The sequence below is a fragment of the Larus michahellis genome, chromosome 9 (genome assembly GCF_964199755.1).
Source record: "Larus michahellis chromosome 9, bLarMic1.1, whole genome shotgun sequence".
Classification (NCBI taxonomy): domain Eukaryota; kingdom Metazoa; phylum Chordata; class Aves; order Charadriiformes; family Laridae; genus Larus; species Larus michahellis.
The window spans coordinates 24,042,550-24,069,387 of record NC_133904.1 but is presented as its reverse complement, the minus strand read 5'-3'; the positions used below and the strand labels follow the sequence as shown (position 1 = coordinate 24,069,387).

Genomic DNA, 26,838 nt, shown 5'->3' with positions numbered 1-26,838 from the left:
CCCCTGCCCACAGCGGGGACATCCAAGACACGCGGCGTGAGCTCGGGGACTTTTCCTGCCTTGCAAAGAGAGGGGGAACAAGCAGGTTCTCCGTGTCTCCCTTCTCATGTCAGCTCTGGGGCCGCCGGGGGCAGTTCCTCTGCCTCCACCGAGCAGCAAGAGGCCGGTCCATCCCCCGCAGAGGCAGTGGGGACGCTCAACGCGCTCCCAAGTCGCCGCTTCACAGCGTCCCGGCTGGGGGTTTCCCGCTCTGCGGCGTGGGGATGCTGGGGATGGGGTGAGTGAGTTTGGTGGGACGGGGAAGCTTGAAGGCACACGCTGGGCTCCGTCCCAGCGCCCTCAGCTGGGCCGCCGGCCAAAACAAACGCAGACACCGGGGCCTTGGAAACACTGGTACGAAAGGGGCTGGAAACCAGTTTCTCTCCAACTGCCGAACTGGTTCAACGGCTGGAAAAACAACGTCAGGTGCTATATAAACAACCGAACCACCGGGAAGTGTTAAACGTCCTTTCTGCGGGGAGAGGGAGGTGACGCGGGAAGGATTCAGCAGAGCAGCTCCTGCCTCGGGTAAGGGACATGGGGGCAGGTTCAGTGAGAGCCCTTCGCAACCCCTGGGAAAGGAGATCCAGTGTCACTCATCTGTTTAACGACCAGTCTGCCCGCAGAGGACAAAACCCCAGCACCGCCAGCCCAGCTTTCCAGCCCATTTCTCCCCACAAAGCTACAAACTGGGAACCTAAAGACCTGGAAGGACACGGAGCTCACCTAGGCTGAGCTAGCCGCCCCCCCCCGCCCTGGGAATGCCTTCCCGGGATGATGAAGGGGACAGGAAATCTTTTCATTTGCAATTTAGGGAAACGGTGTGGCTACAAATCAGGCTGGCGGGGTCACCATGTGAAGAGGTAGAAGTTTATTGGAATATAAACATTCAGATAACGTGTAAGATAGAAAAAAACCCAACAACAACATATACAGACACTTGTTGGAAGGAGACGTTGAGGTATTTATCCACCGCCTAGGCTATCACATTTCTTTTTTTTTTTTTTTATGTCTTTATTTTCTTTATTTTTTTTTTCTTTTAAATAGGTAAGAAAACTAGTAGCAAGGCTGCTGCAGCTGTTTGGTGAAAAATATCTTGATCTGAAGCCATTTGGAGCACCCGCAGCAGCCAAAAGGACGTGGCGTGACACGTTCACATTCACTTTGGGAGCCGAGCAGACGCGCGGTCTCCCCCTTGCCTCTTCCCACTTTGTGCCTTCCCAGCATAAACCGGGATCTGCTGGAAGAGGATGGAGCAGATTTGGTTTTTGGGTTGGTGGTTTTTTTTGTGTTTTTTGTTTCCTGCCCCCCCCCCCCCCCCCCCCCCCCCCAGGGTGGGCATCGAACCCAGCTGGGAAATTTCTCCCCGCCAAAGCAGGAGGATGGAGGCTGCAGAGAAGCAAGCTGGGGGCTTTTTTTTTTTTTTTTGCCTTTTTTTTTTTTTTTTTTTTAAACATTTTTTTTGGCTGCTCGCTGCGAAACCTTGGCTGGTCTGGAGTCAAAAAAAAAAAAGAGTATTTAGCCACACTGCAAAGCGGAGCACTTCACGCGAGGAACGGTCCTACCCGCAGTTATCAAAAACCCCTGAGTACTATACAATCGAACACGGTCGAGTGAAAATGAAGCGGAGCCTGGGGAGAAGGATGGGGGTGGGGGGGGTGGGGAATCCATCCCCCCTTTCCCTGGCTCCCAGTTCCTCCGCTCCCCCCCGCCTCTGCTGCTGGTTTCCATAACCCTGTCCCCAAAGCCTGGCAAGCTCAGTAGGAGATCTGGAGCTCGGCAAAAGAAAAGAAAAAAAAAAAACCAAAACCAACAAAACCAAAACAAAACCAAACCCCCGCATTCAGCCGCCTGCCAGTATCAAAGCCAGGCTCAGGGAAAGGGTTATTATTACTCTTCACAGTCTGAATAACCGTCCCTCGTCATCAGGTACTGAGAAAGGACCGGTTTATTGGTGCAGCTTATTTTTACTGAGGTATCTGTTACGCATCCCGACTTGATTCTTTCCCTGAATTGGATACAAAACAATCGGTTAGTCCCTGTCTAGATTTCCAGTCTAGTTGTGTAAAGCTTATAAACATTAATACTCTAGTAGTGTCAAAGCTGTTTAGCAGTTCAGTGATTCGAGTGCCTTTCTGTGCAAGAAAACACAATGTTAGCATGTGATACATAAGCAAAACCACCCATTACTAACCTCTGCTCCCCAGGACCAGAGAAGAAAGCAGAAGGAAAAGCAAAAAGTCCCCCAGCCCCACACGTAGGAAACAGCCCCCAAACCCACTCCCAAATAAAACAAAACAAAACAAAAAAAAAACCACCCAAACCCAAACAAACAACTAAAAGAAAACAAAACAAAAAAAAAAAAAGACAAAAAAAAAAGGGAAAAAACCCCAACAGTCCGAATGAGCCACAGAGGCTGGAAAAGCCTCTCCGAGCTGGTGAGGATGAAACATGGTGGAGACCTGTGGGATCTGCCAAGCAAAGGCCCTGCAGCTGGGGAGCAGCTCGGCTTCCCCGTGCCCGGCCCGTGCTCCTCACCCCGGCCCAGAGCAGCCGGAGACAGGACACGGCCCAGCAGCATCGACGGTGGGACGTGCGCGTTTCTCACCCGCTCCTCTTCGTCCCGCCGAGCCCTCCCGATGTCGGGCAGCGGGGTAACTCCAGCTCTAGCGTAGAAAAATCACACGTCGAGAGCGCAGAGGCTCTCGCCACGTGGAGGAACCGCCTGTGGTTTACTCGGCTCTCAAGGAGGGAGCAGCAGCGCACGCAGCCCAGTAGCGCCAGGGAATTAACCAGGAGAACCTGACATCTGAGAGCTTAAGGGAAGGATTACCCATTTCTTTTTCTACCTAACATTTTTAAACCCAATCCTCAGGCTGCTGATGGGTTTTTTTCCCCCCGTCCCGGTGTTTTTTTAAAGCCCTGCTCTTTTCAGTAGTATAAAATAACAGCTTCAGGGAGCAGGACGTGCTGCAGCACAGGGACCGTGCCACAGCTCACCGGAGGCATTACAGGAGGGCATCTCCCCTGGACTGGCAGAGTCTCCCACAGCACCAGGAGAGGCTCCAGTTGCTCAGAGAATGGCAGAAATGACCAGGCAGGGAAGGGACAGACACTTCCAGAGGCTCTAACGGCAACAGCACCTCGAGCCTCCCATCCTGCAGAGCCACAGGCCCCCAAGAGCTCCGATGACCTGTGGGAGCAGAGAGGTGACGTTCTCTTCTTGTACCGGCGTGACACATGGCAACTCCCCCACCACGCGCCAGGAAACTGCTTTTGAGGAGGGCTGAACCTCTGGATGATTTTCACTCGGATCGTAATATATCTGCTGGCTCAGGCACCTACGCGCAGGTGAGAAACTAGAATAACTTCTTACTTTGGCGCCTCTTACAAAGGCTTGGTCTTGTAGCGCAGCCAGAATTAGCTGTGCCTGGCCTAACGAAGTCCCGGCGGAGCTGAGGAGGTGGTTGGCTGCAGCGCCACAAGACCAAGCTGGGCTTTCAGCTGCCAGAAACCACTTTTCTGGCAGAAGCCTAGCCAACCCACCGTCTAAGTGGCGCTGTCACCTGGATCCTGGACCTTGGAAAAATAACAGGGGCTTTCGAGACACCCTTTTGTCCAAAATGAAAGATCTTTTAAGTCAGCAGCCACTCTTGCCCTCTTTTCCCTTCTCTGCCTGTCCTCCCGTGTTACGCACATGTCCTGGGACAATGCTGTTGGGCTTGTCTCCCGCTGGCCTAAAGGAGGGGGAAGCCACTGCCGCTTTGCTCAGCTTTTCTTTCTGTCTTTGGTGATACAATTAAAAAATAATAATAATTAAAAAAAATAAAATAATAAACACAATGTCAGCAAAACCACATATAAAAAAAACCCAAGCAGTAAGATATGCCAATACTTCCTGAAGAGGTTAAAAAAAAACCAAAACAACAAACAAAACCCAACCCAAAACAAACAAAAAACCCCAACAACGAGTACATATCTGAGGTATTTCATCTGCTCAACAAAAAACCTGACTTGGGCCTGGAGGATGGGAAGGACGTCACCAGGGCAGGGTGAAGGGTGCTTGGACCTGGGAAATCCCATGTGGGAAAGGCCAGCGGGAGGAGAGGGGACAGAACGAGGCCACCTGAGCAGGAGCGGAGTTCGCAGAGTCACTAAAGTCAGAGCCAGGCCCAGCTGTTGTTTGCTTTCAACTGGAGGTTTGAGGAGAAAGGGCAAGGAAGGACTTGATTTCCCTTTCCACCCCAGGAGAGCAAAAGGTCTTACTCGCCTCAACTCACCGCTTCCTTTTTGCTCACGTGCAATTTGAAGGGGCCTGGGCATCTGTGGGCTTGTCCAGAGACCAAAAGACGCGCCCGTAACGTTAACCGCAACACCTCCACAGCCCCGCTCCATTACATTTCACGTATCACCTCCTATTTTCTCCGCACGGGGACATGGAGAGCTTCCAGGGGCTACCGAAAGCCACCTTATGAGAAGGAACTCGCTCCAGGAAGCCCGGATCAACCTAAATGACAGCCCTTTTGTGTCACGGGGGCAGAGGATCAAACCAGCAAACCAAACTAAGTTCAGGCTGTCAGGGTAAACATCAGTGGGACGAGTTCCTTGTGGGGAAGAGAGAGAAGGTCGAGGGCATTTAAAACTTGGCTGAAAGCCTGAAGAAGGCAACAGCAGGGGAGAGGCCAGCACCAGCCAGGAGAAGGAAGCAGCTGATGGTTTTTATGGGTCAAATGGAGGGGTGAGAATGTCCTTCCCCCTCTTGTGAAGACCTCAGAGAGGGGGGAAGGAGGCTCACAAGCCAAGAGCACGTGTTCTAGGGGAGGACACACCAACACTGGCCCACGATGGAGCCCCGAAGAGGAGCGAGGAAGCTCGCCTGCTCTGCAGCCGCGCGGCCTTCCGCGGCACAAGCCACGGGAGGGCAGGGGGGGCAAGGCAGCCTGCCAGCTCTCAGGATTGTCAATACACAGAGTTGTTTAGTGGAAAGAGTCCTTGTGGCGACTGGTTTGAGGAGAAACCCCCCCGGCCTTTCCCTGCCCCAACTCCAGCTCTTTCCACCTGCCTTGGTGACGTCTCAGCCATCTCAACCTGCAGCTCCTAGAGACGATCCCTGATTGAAAAACGCCAGGCGTGTCCCCCTAACCCACCCTCCCTCCATGTCCCACCCCCCCAACAGGAACACAGCAAACCCTGGGAGGAGGAGGAGGAGGAAGAAAATGAAAAGCAAAAGGGAGGAAGAAAGGGGAGAACAAAGAAAAAGGCTGGACAAACAGACGATGAAGAAAAAGCTCGCTGGCATGGAAAGGTTTCATCATCATCATCATCTTGCCGTTGGCCAACCACAAAAGCAGGTTCCTTGAGATGAGGTAAATCTGTGCGACTCCTTCCCAGCTCACACCCTGCCGAGAGCAGAGAGGAAGAGGTGCCGGAGGCCAGTGTGAGAGACAGCGGGCTCGGCCGACCATCAGAGAGACCAACTGGTAGAGGGCTCTGCGCTGGGGGTTCCCCGGGATGAGGTAGGGCTGGGAGAGCAGTGGGAGCTGCTGCTGCTGCTGCTGCTGCAGGAGCTTTGGGTGCTGGAGCCTGCAATGAGGTGGACAACCGGCTTCTGGGCAAAGAGCACTCCTGCAAGGCACAGAGAGGTAAAGAGAAGGGTTACTGGGACTACAAGGTGGCACGGCTGAGAAGGCCAGAGCAGTTTATCCAACCCCAAAGACCTCATCCTAACAGAAAGAGGCTCAGTGCAAGACAAAAGCGGCTTGGAGACAGATCAGAGGGTCAATGACAACGAGGATATAAGAAGGGATGCCCCGGGACTTGTTCTGGCAGCCTCTGTGACCGAGAAGTTTTGCTTACGAAAGATCCCAAATGGCTTCAATGCCTTTGGAGGAGAGAAGCAGCTTTCATCACCCTGCAAGTGCCAGGTCCCCAATTCGGGCTTTGCCCCAGGATGCCCATGTGTGACCTGCAGAAGTGAAACGGCTCAGGCAGAGCACAGGGGATAGTTCATGCTTCCCAGAGATGCGCGAGGAAAAGCTGAGTGGAGCCACTCCTCCGGAGAAGGGGGATAACACTCTTTCCTATTCACACTTCTATAGAAGTCCCTTCCCTTAGATTTTAAAAATGCTAAAACCCACCACCACCACCAGCAGGAAAGGGCATTCGTCTTGACTGCCTGGGACCAGACAAAAGAGAAAAGAAATCATCTTCTCCTGAGCTTTCCGAGCCGGAGAGGTTGCGCGCGCTGTGCTTTGGCAAAGCCCACCCCTGGGAGCCCACCACCCACCCCACGTCCCGCTCTGCACCACCCGCCTGGCTCTCCACCCAGCCCCGGGAGCGGGTCTTTCTCACCAGCATAAATTGTGCCGTTAATCTCCACCGACATGTTAATACTCCCAATGCCGTTCGGTGACAAATTCAGCGCCGCTGCCGCTGACGAGTCTGGTTTGTCTTCTTTCAAGAAAGAAGAGATGCAGAGTTAGAGAGTAACCACCCCGTTTCCTGATCAGAGATGATCAAAAGTGTAGGCAGCCCACCTTTTCCGTCCTCTTTGGTGAGGAAATCCCTACACACTGTCCACTTCCAGTCTTCTTTTAAGTTTAAAAAGGTGTTTTAAGTGCTTGGGTGTGAACCGAGGGCAGGCTGGGAGCCCCACTGGCATTTCCAAATCTCTCCCAGAGATGTTTAGCTGTCAGGAGCTGTGATGTGAAGTCCCAATCCCATTCCAAATCTCTCCCAGAGATTTGGAGGCCAAATTACCCATCCCCTCGAAAGAACAAGCTGCCAGCAGATGAGGCAAGGCCCCGTGGAAATCGGCTGGACTGTGGCTGAGTTTGCAGCAGACGGGGAGCGCACGCAGAGTCCTCTCGCCCTTCGCTGAGGGGTGGCAGCTTCTCGGGGAGCTGGTGCGTGTCCCCGTGCTGGGCTCAGACTGCAGCAGCTCCAGTGGCCACTGGAGGGAGGGGACACAGCGCCAAAGACTCCAACCCAGGAGCCACATGCTTGGCAGCCCCTACAACATGCGTAAAATCTGCTTTTTTCCTGCGTCCTCAGCCCATAGAGTCCTTTCTAAGCCCTGATGGGCAGCTCTGGAAGCGTCAGTGCCGAGCAGGGGTTCAGTTCACACTGATGTTTAAAGGGGAAGGTGAACACTGAACTCTCCCGGAGGATTCTGAACCTCCAACCTAAGCAAGCCGCAACTGCGAGCCTGGGTCTCATGAACGCATGCTTAGAGTTTGCACAGCCGTATCACGGTTACCAGCCCACCCGATGTTAGTCTGGGGGCGCTGGGCTGTTAAAACAGAGAGAGATTACGCAGACAGGCTGCTCAGGCTGGGATGCTGCATGTGAAATGCATGTTCTTGGCTCCTTTCAAGTCTGCTAGGACAGCGAGTCCACTGTGGTTTACGGACATTGTTAACACTTAACCTAAACGTTGCTATCAACCTACGATAAACTCACACAGTGCTTTTCAAAAGCGCCTCTTAAAAAGCACAATCTTCTTTTTATTTCGCAATTGGGAAAATCAGGGCACGAAAGACAAGGACCGACTTGCCCACAGTCAGCTAACAAAGGTGGGAATAGTATCGTTGGGTCCTTAGGGCTCAGCCCTCTGCCTGCTTCTATTTGTGGAGACTAAAATTGTTCCTAGCTTTTGATTTAGGACGTTCAGGGCGGAAAGAAAAAAAAAAAAATAATGCGAGATGAAAGGGAATGAACATTACTTGATAAAATTTGTATTCCCTTTTGCTCACTCTTTTTGGTCTTGCATTTAAATTTTGGTCTTTGTATTTAAAGGTGAAATTTGGGCGGATGTTTAGCTGTCAGGAGCCGTGAAGTGAAGTCCCAATCCCATTGAACTCCGCAACAAGCTGCTACTGCTTCAAAGGGGAACCTGCTTTGACCCTTTACCGTATGTATTTCTGGCAAAACGTCTCAATAAAGCCTTTACCAGCTTTGCTAGCAAAGGCCTCGAGAACAACTCTCCCCTTTCTTCTAAGCTGTGCCAAACTTGCCTGGCCTTGTGCCTACATCCAAATGTACAATTAATAGGAGGTCTGAGACCTTTAATTTTAACGGATCAAAAGGTTTGGAGGAAGCAGCTGTTGGGACTGAAGTTTTTTTTTCCTGAGGCTTTGCCGCCCAGTGAAGTGCAGCCCCCAGGACAGGTAAAGGAGCCACGGCACTTAATCAGCTTTTGAAGCCCCCATATAACAGTATTGATCCTGACAATGTGACCTTTACGGGGTGACTCCCCTTGTACAAAGCATTTCAGGAGTGCATTTCCCAGGCCATGAATGCTGCTTATACGTGACCTTCTAACCCAGCCTTGCCAGGAGTTCTTTGCCTGGAGGCTGCGCGGAGGGTTGCGGCAGATGTTGGTAGAAATCATCTGATTTACTAAAAGCCCGGGACACCTCGGTCCCCACTGCAGATACACAGGTCTTTGTGGCCTCCTCATCCCACCTGGATTCCTAAAAGCTGGGCATCTCTCTCCTGCAGGCTGCTATCAATACAGAAAAAGCTGTTACCTCCACGATCAATTAAAACAGTTCCTGACCAGCAACGGACAGAAAATCACTCCCTGCAGCACAAGGCTGGCATGAGGCTCAGATGAGAGCCGGGCAGGGGAAAGCCAAGCCCAACAGGATGGGCTTTCCCCTCCAAAAGTCATCTTACGGAGTGCGGAACCACAGGGCTGCTTTTGGCTAGGCTAAATCGTGCGCTGGGATCCGAAGTATAGGCCAGATATTAAACACGAGGGGGGCAGATATGCGGCCCAAAGCAATTTCAGCCAATCCGTGTGCTTGCCGGGAAGGAAGGAGCATACCAACGGTGTGCAACAGAGCCCCTGCTGCGAGGATGACTGAGCTAGCATCACCTGAAACCGGTAATTCCCCTCAGCGTCAGTTACGGGGAGAAATAACAGCTTGAGTCCTGAAGCAAGCTCACCAGGATCGACACGGCAGGTCATAAGCTGGGAGTGAGGGTCTTGTTGGGTTTTATCAGCTTTGAAGCAGAGCTTTCTGAATATGCCTAGGGTGTTCCTGAATTCAGGCTGAGATTACACACCGGTAAGAATAGAACAAAACCAGCAACGGTAAGTAAAACCTAACAAAATGTTGCTACAGTTGAGTTTTGCAGTTAGCGTGCTCCATTTTAACAGCCTCTTGATGGTGACCTCTGCCTGGTAGCCAGAGAGATAGCCAAGCCTGCGTGTAAAGAGGTTTTTGCCATCCTATACTGGGAGCAGTTCCCTTCCCGCTACACTCCGCAAGGCGCTTTTGCGTACCGAGAGGTGCTGCTTACCCTTGCCATTGATTTTGACCTTCATGGGGATCTGCCGCGCCATGCTGAAGAGGTTGCGCTGAAGAGCCTGCTGGACAAGCCGCTGCTCCTCCTCTGTCATCCGCGAGACCTTCTTCTCTGGAGGCTCTCCCGACTCCAGTCTCTCCCTCAGCTGCTCCAGGGTGGCCGTTCTTGCTGCCACAGTCGCCTGCTGGCTAGCCAAGGTCACTGGCACGGCAATACGATTTGGCATAGACACAGTCAAGGGCACACCGTCACCTAGAAAAGGGCAGAGCTGTTTAGTCCCTCCCACAGCCCTTCCTAAAGCAAAGGTCTAAACCACTGGCAGAATATTGTCCCACTACTCTCAAATCCAAACTAGTCTGGGTGAATAAAATGGAAAAATAATTGTGTTTCAGTGCCTGTGCCTCTTAACCCAGCCACCCCCTCTGACCTTTTCTGACAGCTGCTGCTGGAGACACCCGAGGATTGCTGGTCCCACTGCCCGGCGCGACGCCGATGATGGGGAAGCGGATCTTTGGGGGAGACAGGAGCGAAGGTGGCCCCGTGGTGGTGGGTGAGTAGCTGAACAAGGAGGAGCTGTAGCTGGGCCGCCTGCCTTCCCGCCTGTTGCCATCGATCGCAGCCTGGAGCTCAGCAGGAGAACTGAGGGATTTCTTCTCACATTCGTAGGCATATAGGTATTTCATATACCTGGGAGAGAGGGGAGCACAGGGAAACTCAAGCAGGTTTCTCAACAGAACGTGAAATTACGGGCTACAGCAACAAGCATTGCATTTCAAACTGAGGTCCTCTGCAGATCTGGAGTCTTTGTCTGCATACCGTGAGCACCGCTGCGCTTGGTTTGATAGAGAAGCGTGGCGCAGTCTGGGTGTGAAGCCCAGCGCTCTCAAGGGAACTCTGAATTCACTCGATATTTATAGGGAAGCACATAGTTACATACTACTCCACCCACAAGGGCAGAAAAGAATCATCCACAATTCCTTTACAACTGAGATACCATCTAAAAATTTTAGGAATGAAGGTCTTGGACCGTAACGCTTAATGCAAGGAAAGAAGTTTGACGAATTACCCGTGTCCAAGCCATTCGTGTTGGGCAGCACCAAACCTTCTGGCATCCACGTTTGCAGGAGACAGCCTGGTGGTACCAAAAGCTGTAGAAATAGCAAGGAGCTTCCCCCCCTGGGACTCAGGGGCTCTAAGAACTTCCCAGAAATCCGTCTGCAGAAGGGCCGGGTGTGGATTCCCAGAGCCCAGCCTTCCACGCTCGAGTCCCTAAAGCGCAGCCTCGCCCCATTGCTTCAATTTTACAGTAGGTTTACTTTAACCATTCTTTCCTCTCTCTGCTTATTCTCCTTTTTCTTCCTTTTTTTTTTTTTGTTTTGTTGTTCTTGTTTTGCTTGCCTCATCAACGCGACATACCGCGGGTCAGAAAAACAATCCTGACAGTAAGCAGGCGCTAAACGCCAAGTTTCCACAATTGAATCGCGATAACAGATGTGAAATGATCAAGTTCATACTTGATGCCTGCAAGTCGGGAGGGCTCCCTCCCTCCTCGCTGTGCCAAGCACTCTTCAGAGACAGAGCAAGAGCCTCCTTGCCCCAAGGAGTTTAAGCTCTGAAGAGGCAAGAAAGGCACAGGCTGGAGGGAGGCGCAGAGCACAGCGACGGCATATTAGTGCTGGGCTCGTAGGGATGGAAGGGGAACAAGTTCAGGAATTGTCCTGGTTGGAGCGATACAGGACTAATTTCTCTTTTTACGCTTGGGAAAACCATGCTTTCAGATGACTCCAGTGGCTGAATTGGTGAAAATATTTACTTTATAGCCAGCTATGGGATGTGCGATTCAAGGTCTCGGTGTTTTCGAGGTTGCCAGGTGTGGGGATGAGGAGGAGCAAGACCCGGGCACTTGACCCAAGCTGCCAGCAGGGTTATTTCATACCACGAACGTCACATTCAATAGAAATTAGAAAGTTTGCTGAGGAGTTCTCTCTCTTCCTTGATGGCTGCCGTGCCGAGAACTCCTTGCCCCGGTGCCAGAGCCCTTCGCTTCCTCCCCTTGCAGTGTCCCACGTTTGCTGTCTCCTGCTGGGAGTGCACGGCTTCCTGCTGCGGGAATGGGCTGGGTGTCGTCCTTGTATACTTTACATTGGTATTTGGATCAATGTTGGTTCTTTATTATTATGAATGTCAATTACTCGGTCTTACCCTATTAATTCTATTTATATTTCAACCCTTGTGTTTCCTTGTTTTTCCCCAATTCTCCTTCCCGGGTGCGGAGGGGTCCCCAGGTGATAGAATAATTGTCTAAACGACAATAAATTGTCAGGGGTTTCTCAAACTGTAACAGGAAGGATCACTGCTGAGAAAAACAAGGGGAGAAGGAACAGAAAAACTGCAAGCCTTGGGTGAGAGGGATAAATAAAGCAATTCATCAGCTCCTCTCTGGCCACAGAGTGGAATTTGGTCCCCGTTTTTCCACCCCAGTCCCTGCTTTGCAGTCCCCAATCTGTGTTCGCATCCACCTGCTACGACTTACTGGGTTCGAAGCGTGAACGCGGCACTGGTGATGGAGGTGGGCAGATTAAGGCCTTTGGTGATCTCTCGCCAGATTTTCTTGTTGATGATTTCCACCAGCCCTCCTTTCTCGGTCACCAGCTTGTACAGCATGTAGAGGTCCAGGATCTGCTTCGCCATGATGGGGATCCGATTGATGGGAGTTCCTGCAGGGAAACAGCAGGGAAGGAAGCATGGGAGTCGGAGAGAAAATGAGGGCAAGAAAACCGGCAGGTCGGGGCTATCGATCTTCTTCTAATAGGAAATTCAGGCAACTGTTTGTAGCCTGACTTGAAGCCTCTCTCTTGGGTGAGTAAATGAGCCAGAGAAGCGTAGCTACACGGCACGGCCTTTTCATGAAAAACTCCTTTCCTGTAGGCAAAAGCAATTATCAGACAAATAACAACCTGCAGCTACAAGCACCTTCTAAAACCGAAAGAGGGGAAGCGGGGACTATTTGATGCTAGGGGTGAGGGAGCAGCACAGAGGAATCATCTTTTATGAGCTCCCAGGGCAATCTCAGATAAAAATCTGTATCGCTCGTGCTCCGGAAGGGGCTGAGCAGCCAGGCAGCTGCTCCTACGCTGGGATTCAGCTCCCTCACTCCCCAGGATTTGAGAGAGATATCCTTCTGCTCTCACAAAGCATTATCATCCTCCCGCTCCTTGCCCCTGAACACGCTCCCAAACAAGACGCCAACAGGGTCGCAACGTGTGCCTTGGCAGCAACTCCAACCCAGCTGCCAGAGCTGCAACTGGTGCAAGAGAGTGAGAGAAATGGTGTTGGTGGTGAACAAACGAGCAGCGTTAACGGAGCGTCGGCGTCCCTGCCTGCAGACGCCGCCAGAGCCAGGCATCCTCATGGTCGCTGCGGGAAGCACCAGGCACCCAAGCACTTTTTGGAACCCAAACAAAGGTCCCGCTCTGTCTTCGCAAGGATAGACAGGGAAACAGCTCTATCCTTTCTGTTCAGTTTTGTCATCTTGTGGGTTAAGAGAGGGAAGGAAAATGGGATTTTTAACCTGATAGCGCCCTTTTAGCAGTACCTTAAAGTGATAAAGCACGCAGGGTTTGAAAAGGTCAAGCTAATGAGATTTAGGCAAGGAGAGGAAGATGGAGGGGGGTGGGGGGGAAATGCTGATGTAGCAAACCTTTTCTTTCGCATAGGAAATACTGTCCTGGATCAAAGAGCCGTCCATCTGAGGTCAGTATCCTGCCTACCGCAGTGGTCAGCGCCAGCCTTTCCAGGAAAGCCTGCGAAGGGCTGTAATGGACAATTATGGAACACCCAACCCACGGGGGAGACTTCTGCCACTGCTCATCAGCCAGCGATTCGGTTAATGCCCTGAAGCAGAGCAGTTTATGGCCCTTATAAATGGGTTTCATTCTGCTTAGTGAAAAGGAGTTCGGCTCAGCTCCGCAGATGTCCTCATTATACGTGTAATTTCCCCCCCCCCCCTTCTCTTTTCTTTTTGAAGCCTGTTATGCATTAGCTTGTGGTACCGATTCCCACAGGTTAATGAGATGTTAGATAGAAAAAGTAAACTTCTTCGGCTTTAAAAAGGCTGCCTTTGATTTCACCAAGTTACTAACTCTTAAACTGTAAGAAAACATAACGAGCAACCTGATAAGGCTTGGTTTGCACGCTCCGTCGTTTTATATCTAACACATCCTCTTTTCCTTGCCTCGTCTAAACCACCCCTTCCCTGGCCACAACAGAAAAAACCAAAACAAAACAAAAAACAAACCACAAAGCAGTAATTTCACAAACTGCATCAGATCCTCTTCCTGCATTTTCAGAGACAACGGTTCCCTGTGGGAGCAGAGACCGCCGAGACATTTCCAAACTGTTTAAACTCCCTGCAGCTCCATCCATCCATCCATCCCAGTCGGCCGCCCTACGCTGGTGCCAGCCTGCGTAAACGGAACCCTCGGTCTGCTTTGCTTTTTCCTCAGCCACCATTTTGTCTCGGTGGTGTTATTGCAAAGATTAAGAGCGCGCTAACAGCGTCATTTTAGACACACACAGAGAGGGCTGGGAGCGATCATGTTACCAGCCTTAAGTTATCATTCATCAGCTGAGCCACAGCAACCAGCGTCACACCCAGCCCTCTCCACATGAAAAGCCAGGAAATATTCACCTTGGCAGTCCCTAGAAAAAGCCAGGGGTGGGTTTTTCCACCCCAAAATGCCCCTCCGATAACAGTTCGGCATTTTTGCCCCCACCGCAAGGAAAGCCGGGGTGTCCTAAGTGGTACCTTTGCTCCACGGGGCGGGGGAGAGGGATGAAGACCCTCTCCCCATCTCCTCAGGCAACCCCACGCCGCTGAAAGCCACCCGCTTCTCCCCAATCCAATTTAGGGAATGGCATTAACTCCTCCAGAAGGGACTTTCATCCAGCTCTCCTTGGACGGTGACCAGATGGGGAGTGAAAGGGAAGGGTCACGGGTAAGGCTCCTCAGGCAAAACAAGCCGCTAATACAAAAGTATAAGGAAATATCTCCTTTTTAATATACTGCATTTATCCCAAACACAGTTTCACTCTTCTCTAGGTTCTCCCATCTCAGTGTTTGGAAAGGTACACAAGTATTTTTTAGCCAAACGCTCCTGTGAAAGGGACAAACGTTATCTACATCAGTGGGAAATAAAGGCTTAAACGTATTTCCAGAGAGCCCGCTCGTAGCTGGGGCAGAGCCGGCGATCAGACCTGACCTCCCTGCTCATGTTACTACCCCTTTGACACCTTCCCTTCCTCAAGTTTGCTTTCAAACAAGACTCACAGACCAAAGCGCCCCGAAATTTCATTAGTAGCTTTATAAACTAAGCCAAAACCTATAGCTCCCCCCCCCGGCTTAAAATTTCTTTATGCAGCACTGAGAAACTTTACAGCAGGGATAAAACCACCTCCATCCTTCTAGCCCTTGAGCATGGAGGTGCAATCGTTTTCCTCCCACACTTTCTCCTAGTTCCACTCTCCAAGGAATATCCCTCCCCGAGCTGGCAAAGAGCTAACCCAAACTGGGTTTTGGACCTGGCAAATTAACCGTATTTTTCGGAGCAAGCCAGGGCTCTGCATGTTTCATAGAAGCCGAGACACACGGAAAAGCTGGTCCCACCGCCCTCTCCTCCCCCAGCCCCTCTCCGAGGAAAAGCGAGGCGATAAAAGTCTTTATTGGAAAGTCCCAGCACTCCAACAGGAAAGGCTGAAAAACGAGTATCATGGGACGATTGGATACTGAAGCCGAGTGGATCCTTTCACAGGCGGCTGCAAGGCTTGTCAGGGGCCATGATGGATTACTGTCATCTGGCAGCATCAGGATTAATGATCCGGAGGTCAGAGGGGAGAATTCCAGAGGGAAAGGTCAGCAGCCGGGGGCACAGCGTAAGACTTGTTGCCTTTTGATGGCAAACTCATTTTACTGTACTTTCAAGCCTCTATTGTGCCGGCTCTCAGAAATGCTGTACGTACCGTGCCTTGCAAAGAGCCGGAAGCCTCGCAGGACTCGAGAAGAGGGCGAGGACGATGACTGGCTCCTCTCCTACTTTTCACAGTAAACAATTTTTCTTCCTTGTAGTATAACCCCAGCTACGTGAGTACAAGCCAGTCCTGCAAGGAATCAGCCTAAGGCAGGGGGGACAAGGAGTCTGTTTCTCCTGCAAAAGGGATGATGTAAAGTTGACAAGCATGGGGAGACCTCAGGAAGACAAACTCCTGCTACTGAAGGCCCCAGGGTGGGAGTATAGCCTAAGAGCTAGAGTCATAAGACACCAGACAACCTACCACCCGCTTTGCTAAGTAGAAGGGCTCCAAAGAGGACAAAAAGCCCAAGAATGACACTGGAAGGAGAAGGAGGAATCATCCCAGAGCCCATGGGCTCCTGGTTTTATGAAGACAGCTGTAACTACAATTCAGATTTATGGAATAAAGAATTTTCCCTGGAGGAAGCCTGACTGTAGCCATAAACATCTCTGTCCTTCAAGGGAAACAAGCAGCCCGCTTTGCCAAGCTGTTTCACCCCCCTCAAAAGCCTCTTCTGTTTCAGGCAGACGTAACAGAGGCCTGAAGGGCTTATACAGGGCTTGAATGTCCCCTATGTCCCTTCCACTAGGGAAGCAGAAGAAGCAACTGTTTGATTTTCACCCTTCAAGAGCTCTTTAAGGAGGGTCTGAGGAAGCTGTAAACCCTGGATAATCTCGGAATGACCGTTTTTACATCTCCCGGCAAGGAACCGGTATCTTGGGGGTGCTGGCTTTGCTCCTGCAAAAGCCACTCGCTCAGTGCTGGGGCTCTGCCATCCTGCCCGTTGAAAGGGACCTAAGCCTTGCACCATCATAGCAGCCCTGTGGAAACGGACTCGGGAGTCCTGGTGGATGAAAAGCTGGACACAAGCCAACAACGTGCTCAGAGCAGCCCAGAAGGCCAATCGCATCCTGGGCTGCATCAAAAGAAGCATGGCCAGTAGATCCAGAGAGGGGATTCTCCCCCTCTACTCTGCACTGGTGACACCTCACCTGCAGTGCTGTGTCCAGCTCTGGAGCCCTCAGCACAAGGACATGGACCTGTTGGAGCGGGGCCAGAGGAGGGCCACAAAGATGATCCGAGGGCTGGAGTCCCTCTGCCGTGAGGACAGGCTGAGAGAGCTGGGGTTGTTCAGCCTGGAGAAGAGAAGGCTCCGGGGAGACCTTATGGTGGCCTTCCAGTACCTGAAGGGGGCCTACAAGAAAGCTGGGGAGGGGCTGTTTGCAAGGGCATGTAGCGATAGGACGAGGGGCAATGGTTTAAACTAGAGCAGGGCAGGTTTAGATTAGACATTAGGAAGAAGCTCTTTCCAATGAGGGTGGTGAGACACTGGCCCAGGTTGCCCAGAGAGGCGGTGGAGGCCCTGTCCCTGGAGACATTCAAGGCCAGGCTTGATGAGGCTCTGAGCAACCTGATCTAGTTGAAGATGTCCCTGCTTACTGCAGGGGTTTGGACTAGATGGCCTTTAGAGGTCCCTTCCAACCCAACACATTCTGTGATTCCTCCAAGCCCTCCAAGGTGGGCTTTTCCCTGCTTTTCACTCTTAGCCAGACTTCAGATTTACACCTAATTCTGAAGATGTAAAGAAAGAAAACTGTCCCTAAGACTGTTCTTAACCATAGAAAATAAGTTCCCTCTCATTTTGCAGGGATTTGCCTGGCTTTGCAAGTCCTCCACGATGCGGATCCCCTGCCAAGGGCCACTCTCTCCTCTCCCTGAGCCTTGCCCACTGCAGGGAGTTCCCCACCAGCAAGGGGTCTAAGCCACGACTTGTCCTGCACACAAGAGACAAAGAGCAGTTAATTATACCCAGCCTGGAGCACTACTTTTTCAATCACCTCCCATTTTTTCCCCTATCCAATTTACTTTCAGAAGCGTCCATCTTTCAGTAAGGAACAAAGGAGGTGAGAATCTCAAATATTTATTCTGCAGAGCAACATTCAAAGGGCAATAAAGCATGCTCTGGAGTGAAAAACAGGTGTAGAGGGGGGGGATTTTTAAGCCATAACCTGTACAGGTAAAAAGAGCTGCTCTTTCCAGCTTCCACTCTAAATACGTTCAGAAGACAAACAATGTCAGACAGCCAAAAGGAAGAGGTTTTCTCCAGGAGAGTGGGGAAGTCCATAGTGATTTAAAATAAATTTGAACCAAGCTTTGGAGAGATCTTCGTGTTTCTTTGAAGGGAGACAGTAATTACTTGGTATGAATGATCTCCCCATTCTCTCAGGCTAAACAGGGCTAAAAATCAGTTCAGCAGCAAATCAGCAGCGAAGGATAGAAGCAAATCAACTTGAACCCTGCCCCGTCTCAGATCCCAGTTTGCTTGAATTCCTCTCCCAGGACAAACCCTGGGAGGCTTCCCACGAAGCTGCCCCAGCTCTTGGCATGGAAGTTTTATTTGTTGATTTGGTCTGAGTCCGTCCCAAGCGCTCAACGTTAGAATGAAAAGGAAAGGTATACAGAAGGGAAACAACCTCTCCCCTCGCCACAGCTGATCTAATCTCTCCCTACACATGGCATTTCCACAGCGGGCATTCTCACCTCCCAACGGGAATGTCACCACCTGATCCGCCAGCCTGCGGCCCATTAGACACTCCTATCAAAGCAGGAGCCAGGATAGAGGGTAATTAATCATGCTCTATTTGACAGGAGGCCCACTTCTTATCTGCACCCCTCAAAACGCCATCAGTTTCTGCTTCCCTCCTCAGTAAGCGAGGCTGACAGCAGCCCCTTATCAGATTTCGGCTGCTGAACCGGAGGCAGCCTAACTGGCACCTGGTGCCCCGCTTGTATTAGCCAAGGCTCCAGCCACATTAACCTTCCCGCACCGGCTGCTCTTCCATTCCCGCAACGGAGATCCCATGGAGATTTGCTCTCTTCTACCCAGCTCAACTACAGTCCAACTGTTCGGCTGCCCCTGGCACAGCTGGGTCCAACGTATTTGCTATCGCAAATTTCTTCACCAGATGCTGAACCCCCGTGCAACTGGTGGTGGGTTTCTATACGTCTGACCTCTGAACCAAATGGACAAACTCTTCCTCTCTAGGCAGAGAGGGACAAACACAGAAGGGACTGCAGAAAAACATGAGCAACTTGGTCAGGCAGACTGAACAAAGTCAAAAATTGGAACACTTTAATGCCGTAATGCCACCTTCTTCAATCCACCTGGATATCTAGAAGGTCACCTCTTCAGTGTCGAGTCACCTCCACTGCTTGAGTGCAGCAGTTCCTTGATCATTTGAAAGACGCGCCGTTAAAATTTAGGGGGGGAAAGTCAAGAACGCCCATAGCAAAGAGGAAATACCAATATAAGAAAGAGCTTGAGAAGACCAGGATTTGAGACACAAACATCCAGTCTTTGAGATACTGGAGAAACGTGACAATTTAACCTTTCAATCTTCAGGGAAAGTGAGGAAAAAACCATCTTTGGCTCCATCACTCAATTCTGCATACCCAGGGAGGGGCACCTGGGCTTCCGAGATCCTCGGCTGGCAGTCACCTGAGCAGACTCGTATCAGATGAATAAGCTACAGAAAGGTTCATGCAAAGCAAAACCAGACCATCACTTCAAACTAATGTCTCTTGCACCCTGTCCAGTGCCAACACAGTTCATAACAAAACACCGAAGCCGCTCAAACGTTCTTCATGCTGGCTGAATTTAAAACAAGTCTCCTGTAAGCCAGAACAAAGTAAATTCCTAATACTATTCTCCCATTCATTACAATGGCAGCTTCCAATATGATTTTTTTCTTTGGAGCTAAAGCAACATTCACTCTAAACCACCGTTTTCTCAGCAGGTTAAAAGCCAGGGATATTAGTCACTCGGACTGAAAAATTAACTATGCTGAATATTTTCCCAGAAACAATTTTTTTTTAGATCTTTCCAAGGGGAAACTTTCAGGCTTTTCCCAAATTAGAGAAAAAAAAAAAAAAGTCTCCCATCTCCGTGATTGGAATGAGTGTTTTGATTTATACAAAACAGAACAGGGAGAGAGTTTGTTTCTTACTGGAAGGACCTACTTCTAAGTTATTCCAAATTGACCCAAGTAAGCTCCTCCAGAATATCAACTTACATATCTGCTGAAGGCTTTTATTCACCTGGCACCTAACAGTGATGAGGAAGACACTCCCTGCACAAAAAAAGATTCCAAGCACTTTGCTTTGCACCTGGTTTTATCCTAGCATCACTTACAAGTGTTTAAGAACATGGAGCAAGGCATTCCCTGTTTTGAAAGGCTCAAGCCACCCAAAGAATACAGAGGAATGTAAATCAGAATGCCAGCTCCCCCTAAAACTTAAGGAAAAAGTCATTCTTTCTAACAATATAAAAGTGAAAGCCTAAAATATTTCACTAATCCCCACTGCTTACTGTTCGCAGAAGACACCAGTCACCATTTTTCCTGAGTCTAAGTCAGAACAGTTGATGAAAGAGGTGCTTTTAAAGGAGGTACAAGAGGCAGAGATTTAGCTGTGCACAAATCCAAGGCTCTAACGGGGAAGAGGACTTTGCCGGGTTGATTTGGACCGTCCAGAACAGACCTCCTGCAGCGCCTCGAGTGAGAATTTTCCACTGCAGAACATCCTCTGCTATTTAGGGAAGCATTTGCTGTGGCTCAGCATTCAGCAGGTAGCACGAGCAAAGGATGCCGAGAATTTATGTCTATTGATGTCTCATTTAGAGGACTACATTGCTTAATTCAGATTCGAAAATATCTCCAGAGGATCAAAAGAAGAAACCTGCAAAATTGAATCAGTAGGAGAGTGAAGCATATTCCCCGGACAAACATTTCATAAACACCACTTGGCCTATAGATAAAAGAATCCATCAGTAAATGCTTTTGTCAATACCCTGCATTTGTTGTATTTCCCACATCGAAAATGTGCAGGCAGAGCATACAACAGCAGGAAAACATTAAAACCACACGGTCAGACGTACAAAGCCCCTTCTATGTATATACACATAAAAAAAACCCAGAATGGTCAAGCCATCTGGGAAAACCAAGGTCACGCAGAAACCTTGAACAAAATTAGTAGAGCTGTACAATTGGGGACGGTTTATGAGGTCTTCACAAAGGCAGTACTTAAAATGAACAAAACAGCTTCCCTTGAAAGGCAGCCTTTCCTAATACACCATAGCACGCAGTTAGATCTCTTCCCCATCAAACCTTTTCTCAAGAGGAATGTCTCGCACGAACACTGCTGATCCTTCCAGGGGGTGAAACAGTCCCGCTACTCCGACCCTCTCCTGACCAGCACCAGTGGAATACAACCAGCCTGATTATTGGTGGCTATAAGAGTCATGCCACTAGCAGTCCTTCACCATCTGGGGACAAAAAGCAGTCTAGCTGTGCTACCCAGGACATCGAATCATAGAATCGTCTAGTTGGAAGGGACTTTTCAGATCATCGAGTCCAACCATCAACCTAACACTGACCAAAACCATCACCAAACCATATCTCTAAGCACTATGTCTACCCGTCTCTTAAACACCTCCAGGGATGGTGACTCAACCACTTCCCTGGGCAGCCTGTTCCAATGTTTAATAACCTTTTCCGTGTAAAATTTTTTCCTAATATCCAATGCTACAGAGCAAACAGATAGATTTTTCTACTACCCATCATACCTATGCCTTCTATCACTCCCCCCAGAAAAGACAGGAGTAAAAAATTTAGCCTCAGGGTATGGTCACGGGGTGAGAAGGACCTGAAAAGAAGTGGAAGATATCATCGCGTTAGAGAACTGCTCCTGCCTGCAGTGGCCTCAGTGACAGGCAGAACAAATCCAGCCTCTGCGCCTGCAACGCACCCCACTCCACAGCGCAAGAGCAGAGAAGCCTCAGCCCCTGCCCTTAAAAACACCCTGAGCCACAAACTTGCCCATAGATGCAGCAGGAGGTTAAAACCCCAGCTTCTGAGAAACCAGACCATCAAGGCTCAGCTTGTTACAAGACACCAGGTCAGCAACGGAGATGGAGGGAAGCCACCGAAGCTGCTTATCCCTGCTCAGGGTGAGGAGGGACAACCTTCGGTTTGAGACCGCGGAAGAGCTGAGAAAAGGGAAGGTGGGAGCGGTAATACATCGTCCCTGGCGAGTTGCATCAGGTTGTAGGCCTGGTTTGAAGTTAGCCCTGCACACTAATTGCTCTCATCGTCTGGTCTCCCCTCCTCTCCCCATCTGCCCCTTCAATCACAGCCACGGTGGGACCCATTCACCTAAAGACATACAAGGAATAAAACATCCAACAAAGGAAGAGTTACAGCTTTCCTCTCATCTCCCTCTTCCATCATTATTGCCACTGAAGGGCCATTTTATCACTTGCAGCTGTGGTCATTCAGTGACAACCTGCTGTGCTCAGAGGCAGATGAGACCTGCACATTTGATCTGCATTAAGCCTGTTTCATGGCTTCACATTTCTAGGTACATTCCTAACAGCAGCACCAACCGCCAAATCTTCTCATCCCTCCAACCGCCCAGTAGCTCCTGTGAAATCTGTCATTTATCTTTCACATCAGGTTGTGTGTGGTTTTTTTTTTTTTTTTTTTTTTAAAGTTCAGCATCAGTGAGCAGTCTGTGCCCCAAATCCATCAGCCCCCAATCAAGGGTCAGCACTTCTTCTGGACAACAGCAAAATCCCCCATTTTTACACCAGCAATGTTTATTAGCAGAGCTGCTTTCCATTCCCTTCAGACACGAGGTGCAAATTAACCAGCTCTTCACACATACTAGCTAAGAAGCCCAGCACTTTGCTCTCAGGTGCAATGCGCCCTCGGTTGTATCCATCTTTGGGGGACTCTTTCAGAACAAGGCAGCTGTTTCAGCCTCCTTCGGTTTCCAATGCTCATTTGGCACATAAAGCAAATGAGGGGAGGGGAGGAGAAACGAAAGCCTGAATGGTACCCTATGATAACTTTGCTGTAGAAGCTCCTAGATTTTTGAAGATTCCAGAAGAGGACACAGCAAGCAAGTCCATCTCCTCACTAGAAAACCAAAGCCCTGCTGTAGGTAGCGGCGGGGAGAGCAGACATGGGAAAAGCGGACAGTACGCCTTCTGAAAAGTCAAAAGATTTCCTTCGCATTAAGGCACAGCAGCTCAGATTAAGGACAGAAGAGAAGCTGCCTCCCATAGAACTGAAGAGCACACGTTGAGCTATCAACCTGAAGAACCTCAGCCCCCCAGAGAGTCCTTCTGCCTGTTTCTTTTGGGGGTGCCAAATAGAAAGCAAGCCCCCAGCTGCCTCGTACCCTGCAGTTGAGCCAGTTCCCCTCTGGCAAAGGGCTGGCAGTTCACGGCACCTCTCCCTCGTGGGCGCCGGGGCTCTTCGATTTCAGTCTTTCTAGCGAGCAAGAAAACAAGGGAGGCTCCAGAAAACAAATACACTTGGAAATGCCCAGATGATTAAAAGCTCAACTCCTACAGCAACCAGCTGGTGACCAGCTCAGCCCCTGCGCCGGGGACGCGTCAATTATAAATAATTAAAAGGTAATAGGAAGGAGACACTGAAGTATTAAGCAGATTTCTCTCCAGGTATCTGGAGGTTTCTATTGCTGCCAATCACACCCTTCAGATTATTGTCTTGTCTGTCAGTCATCCCAGCCCTGCCATTAACGCGCGAGCTCAGGTTAACATTTGCAAGTCAACTAATTAAGCCCAGTTATGCCTCTGCACACGAAAGCCAAAAATATCAGCAAAACACAGCTCTAATCTTCTAACCGACTTGGAAGCATAACCTCAAACTGCTGGAGAGTGAAAATTCCCACCAGTCAGCTGTCAGCTCAAGCCACACCGGGAAAAACCGACATGGACACAAAGCGCAATTGGAATAGCCGCATTTTGGAGAGCCTTTCCTCTGGTTGTCATCCACAGAGGGGGATGCACCTGAAGCTGCAGGGTTCAAAAGACCACTGGAAATAAGGCTCTCACTCCAAGGCAGCGAACATTTAATTTTTAAATGGATGAGGCTGAGCTGTTGCAACTTTATACTTTATTAGACTCTCGGGGCACAATATCGGTGACTCTAAGGCAGCCCCACTTCCAACTACGCACAACCTGGCTTGTTTGGTCCAGCACGCTCAGATCGTTATGCCACGAGGGAGCAAAAGGTCCTTTTTATGTCTGCTCTTCACACCTACCTTCAGCAGACTTTTTGGAAACAATGAAGAGATCTCTAGCACAATTGAACACTTTTTGGCAGAAGTTTTTGTCAGAAGTCTGTCTGGGCTGGCATGCTTGGAGGGATAAAGGAAGAGAACGGCACAAAGGATTTACCGCAAATGTTCAGACAGGTGTTTTATGCCACATACATGTACTTTTTTATTATTAATAGTTTGCAACGAGGGAACTGAACTTTGATAACCAGGAGAGAGAAAGAGATTTTTGTGACATCCCAGCCGAGCTACTTCACACGCGCATCACCAGCCCTGTAGCAAGGAGACACACAAGTTGTGACACCACAGGGAGGAACGTGAGAAGCTGCACGCTTCTGCACTCAGTTACACAAAATTACTAACGGGAAAGCTGACACATTGTGAGAATCCACAGGAAAATGTGGCTCGGGGTCTATCTTCCCAGTCCCCAGATTGCGTGCCGCTACTCTGAAGGCATTCACTCTCAACTTCCACATGCCATTGATATAAAACACGAGAAGATGTGGGCTCATGCTACCTGAAGAGACCAGAGAATCCCTGGTGGTACTCAGCCTTGGCTCAAAAATCCGTGGGGATACAGGCTTCTTGGGCTCTTCAGCGCATGGACACCAGCAGTATTAGGTATGAGGGTAAAGAAATAGCATCTGAAATTAAGTTATAGGGCAGAAGAGTTCTTTCCTACTGGGCTCCTTATCTCCCGAGGCAAATATCTCAAGTCTCACCACTGCTCTTCCACCTGATCTGCCAGTTCAACGGCTGGATTTGTTCCTTCAAACTCAGGAGGGAAGAATTCCAACGGCAGCAGCACCCTGCTGCCCCATTTTTACCCTACTGAGTTCGAACAAGCGCTCACTCACCCCTCTTCTGCATGAAGATGAAGAGGTCGTCCAGGAACTCTTTCCGTTCGGGGTCACTATCCAGTTCATAGAGCTGGGGGAAAAAAAATAAAAAAGGCAGGCACAATTCACAACGAGATAGAAAATAAATAATAGTAGCTTCTTCCAGTGGGTGATCTGGGGTTTGTACTGGAGGGGTGAAAGGCAGCCACAGGCCGAGAGGCAAAAGAGGGAAGGATTCACTAGCAATTTTGGCGGACAAGGCTGCGGTGACAGTTTGAGGATCCTTGTTCTGGCTTGCCTTGCTCAGCCCCTCAGAAACTCATCCAGGCACAGGGGAGACTGGCACCCTGAAGGGAACGGGACCCCAACCCGGTTAACAGCGCTGCTACAGAGCGGGGCTTGAAACCCCCTGGAAGCAAAGGGGAGAGAAACTATTAAAGACAAGCTGGAATGAAAGATGAGACAACCAAAAGGAAGGTCCCAGCGGTTCAGGGCAGATTAGCGGTCTGTAGCTTTGAGGCAACCAGGGAGATAAACTTCTCTGCAGCTTCTCCTAGCCTCACGATTCCCTCCTTCAGGGGTTGTCACCTAAGTGACAAACGCCAAGTCCCTTGAAGGATGAGATTAAAGGGCAGAGCTTTCCTGTAGCTACTAAAGCCTGGCAGGAAAGGCCACTCCAAATTAAGCCAAAAAGCCTTCAAAAATAGCAGAAATCAGCCTGGAACCAATTTGCTGCAGAGACAGTTTTACTAAAAGGCTTAAACCCCCCCAAGAATTTAAAATAAAGTTCCACAGGCAGCTTATTCCAAAGGAGAGGCACTGTATGGTAGCGTTACCCACTGATTTTTCAGAAGGGACAGGCATGAGTGTCACCTTACAACTACCTCTTGAACAGAAAAATCTAATTTTCACCTCTCAAGAACCCTGCGAGGCCACAAAGTGACAGGCTGGAAGGGCTGAAGCCGAGATACAGGAGGATACAGAACATGACAGAAGACAACACTGTACATGAAGAATTCAATTCCTTCTCTTGTTTGCACTGGAGGAAGAACCCTGCATCACTCCAGGGAATTTTTTTTGCTGGCTGTAGCTACTCTTGTGGAGCAGCTCACCGGAAAAGCAAAGAGTCACTGGGAAATAGGTATTTCAGCCTCTCCGTAGGTGCTGCTAGCTACTTGGTATTCATCCGGTCCCAAAAGAGAGGGGCTTTTTGGGCTCGTTTCCCGTGAAGCTCTGTGCTTTCTCACACCCTGAGCTCTGGGAAGAAAACGCACCAGTGTATTTGCAGAGCAATTAACTGCACCCTTTCAGAAAGGGCCAGCTGACTTTAAAATGAATTCCTCCAGCTGATGCGACACGCAGCTGCCACATTCAAATCCACGACCACAATGCAATTCAGGTTCAAGAAACAAAATACTCTTCTCCCAGCTGGAGAAACCATTGACTAAGATTTTAAATGTTAAAAGTCTGGTTGTTAGGTCTTGGTTCAAACTATGTTCCAGTGACCAAAAGCAACAAAATAGTCCCAAACAGCTCAACAAAATAACAGGTTTGTAGGCAGAGGGCTGCGGGGCAAAGCAGTTTTCTTTCAGATTCACTACAGAGGAATAGCAAGGGGTCCATAGTCACCCCCTGTCACAGATCAGGGCAAGAATTCCCCAAAGTTACCCCTTCCCCAAAATCCCCGTGATCGGACTGACCTTGGCAAAGTCTCGTGAAATTTCTCTTCCTCGGCACCCGTCACCTTCATCACTCCAGGTCACGTTGCCGTTCTAGGGAGAGAGAAATGAAAGGGTGAAAGGATCGCCAGGGAAAGGGCTGTGCGGACAATTCCAGAAAGCTTGCACATGTGCATTTTTTGGCACAAACACGTGCAAAAGCAGCTGCTGGCGTAGACCAAGAAGCCTTGAAAAACTGGGGACACTCGTACATTTGTCATGGCACGCTTTTCCTGCAATCTCTGACAAAACTGGATGTGGCATTTCACCTTCCAGGCAACGTATTGAAGGTAGGGGAAGTTTTTCCAGCTCTAAGATTTTTCTCGCAGAAATGTATCTCAAAAAAAAAAAGTTGGGAAAACCATTCCAGAGGAAAGTCCTCAACACCTTCAACAGCTGCCTGCCTTCACCTGCTAAAAAGAGGTATGCTAACCTCCCCGTGGCTGGTGCTTTGCTGTAATGAGGTCCAACACCTGAATAGAGAGGTCTCCACGTCCATCTTTTTCCCAAGCGCACATCTTAGAGCCCCTGGTGAAAGGTGCAGGTGTTACCCAGGCATCCTTCCTTTCTGTTTGCCTGAGGACACCAAACACACTTGGAAATGCCCTTCCATCCTCCCCCCACCTGTCTACAAAACCCAAACTAGAGTACGCTGAAGAAAGAGGGAAATAATCCCACTGGAAAGCTTCTTGCCAACCCAGGACCCTTATTCC

The 26,838-nt window shown here is 49.9% G+C and overlaps 1 protein-coding gene across 2 annotated transcripts in view; it reads right to left on the bottom strand.

Annotated features, from left to right (window-relative positions):
- Window positions 1-5,315: 5,315 nt before the first annotated feature.
- The window catches only part of ARID3B (AT-rich interaction domain 3B), a 33,707-nt gene continuing 12,184 nt past the window's right edge, over window positions 5,316-26,838 (bottom strand). The window contains exons 3-9 of one of the 2 annotated variants that reach the window (XM_074601278.1): window positions 26,108-26,179; window positions 24,426-24,498; window positions 11,888-12,071; window positions 9,782-10,041; window positions 9,349-9,606; window positions 6,391-6,489; window positions 5,316-5,664 (exon numbers count right to left, since the gene is read on the bottom strand). In XM_074601278.1, coding sequence (XP_074457379.1) covers window positions 5,504-5,664; window positions 6,391-6,489; window positions 9,349-9,606; window positions 9,782-10,041; window positions 11,888-12,071; window positions 24,426-24,498; window positions 26,108-26,179 — 1,107 coding nt within the window. In that variant the 3' untranslated portion in view covers window positions 5,316-5,503. Of the gene's footprint in view, window positions 5,665-6,390; window positions 6,493-9,348; window positions 9,607-9,781; window positions 10,042-11,887; window positions 12,072-24,425; window positions 24,499-26,107; window positions 26,180-26,838 lie in introns of both variants that reach the window. The other variant, XM_074601277.1, reaches the window with a different exon arrangement.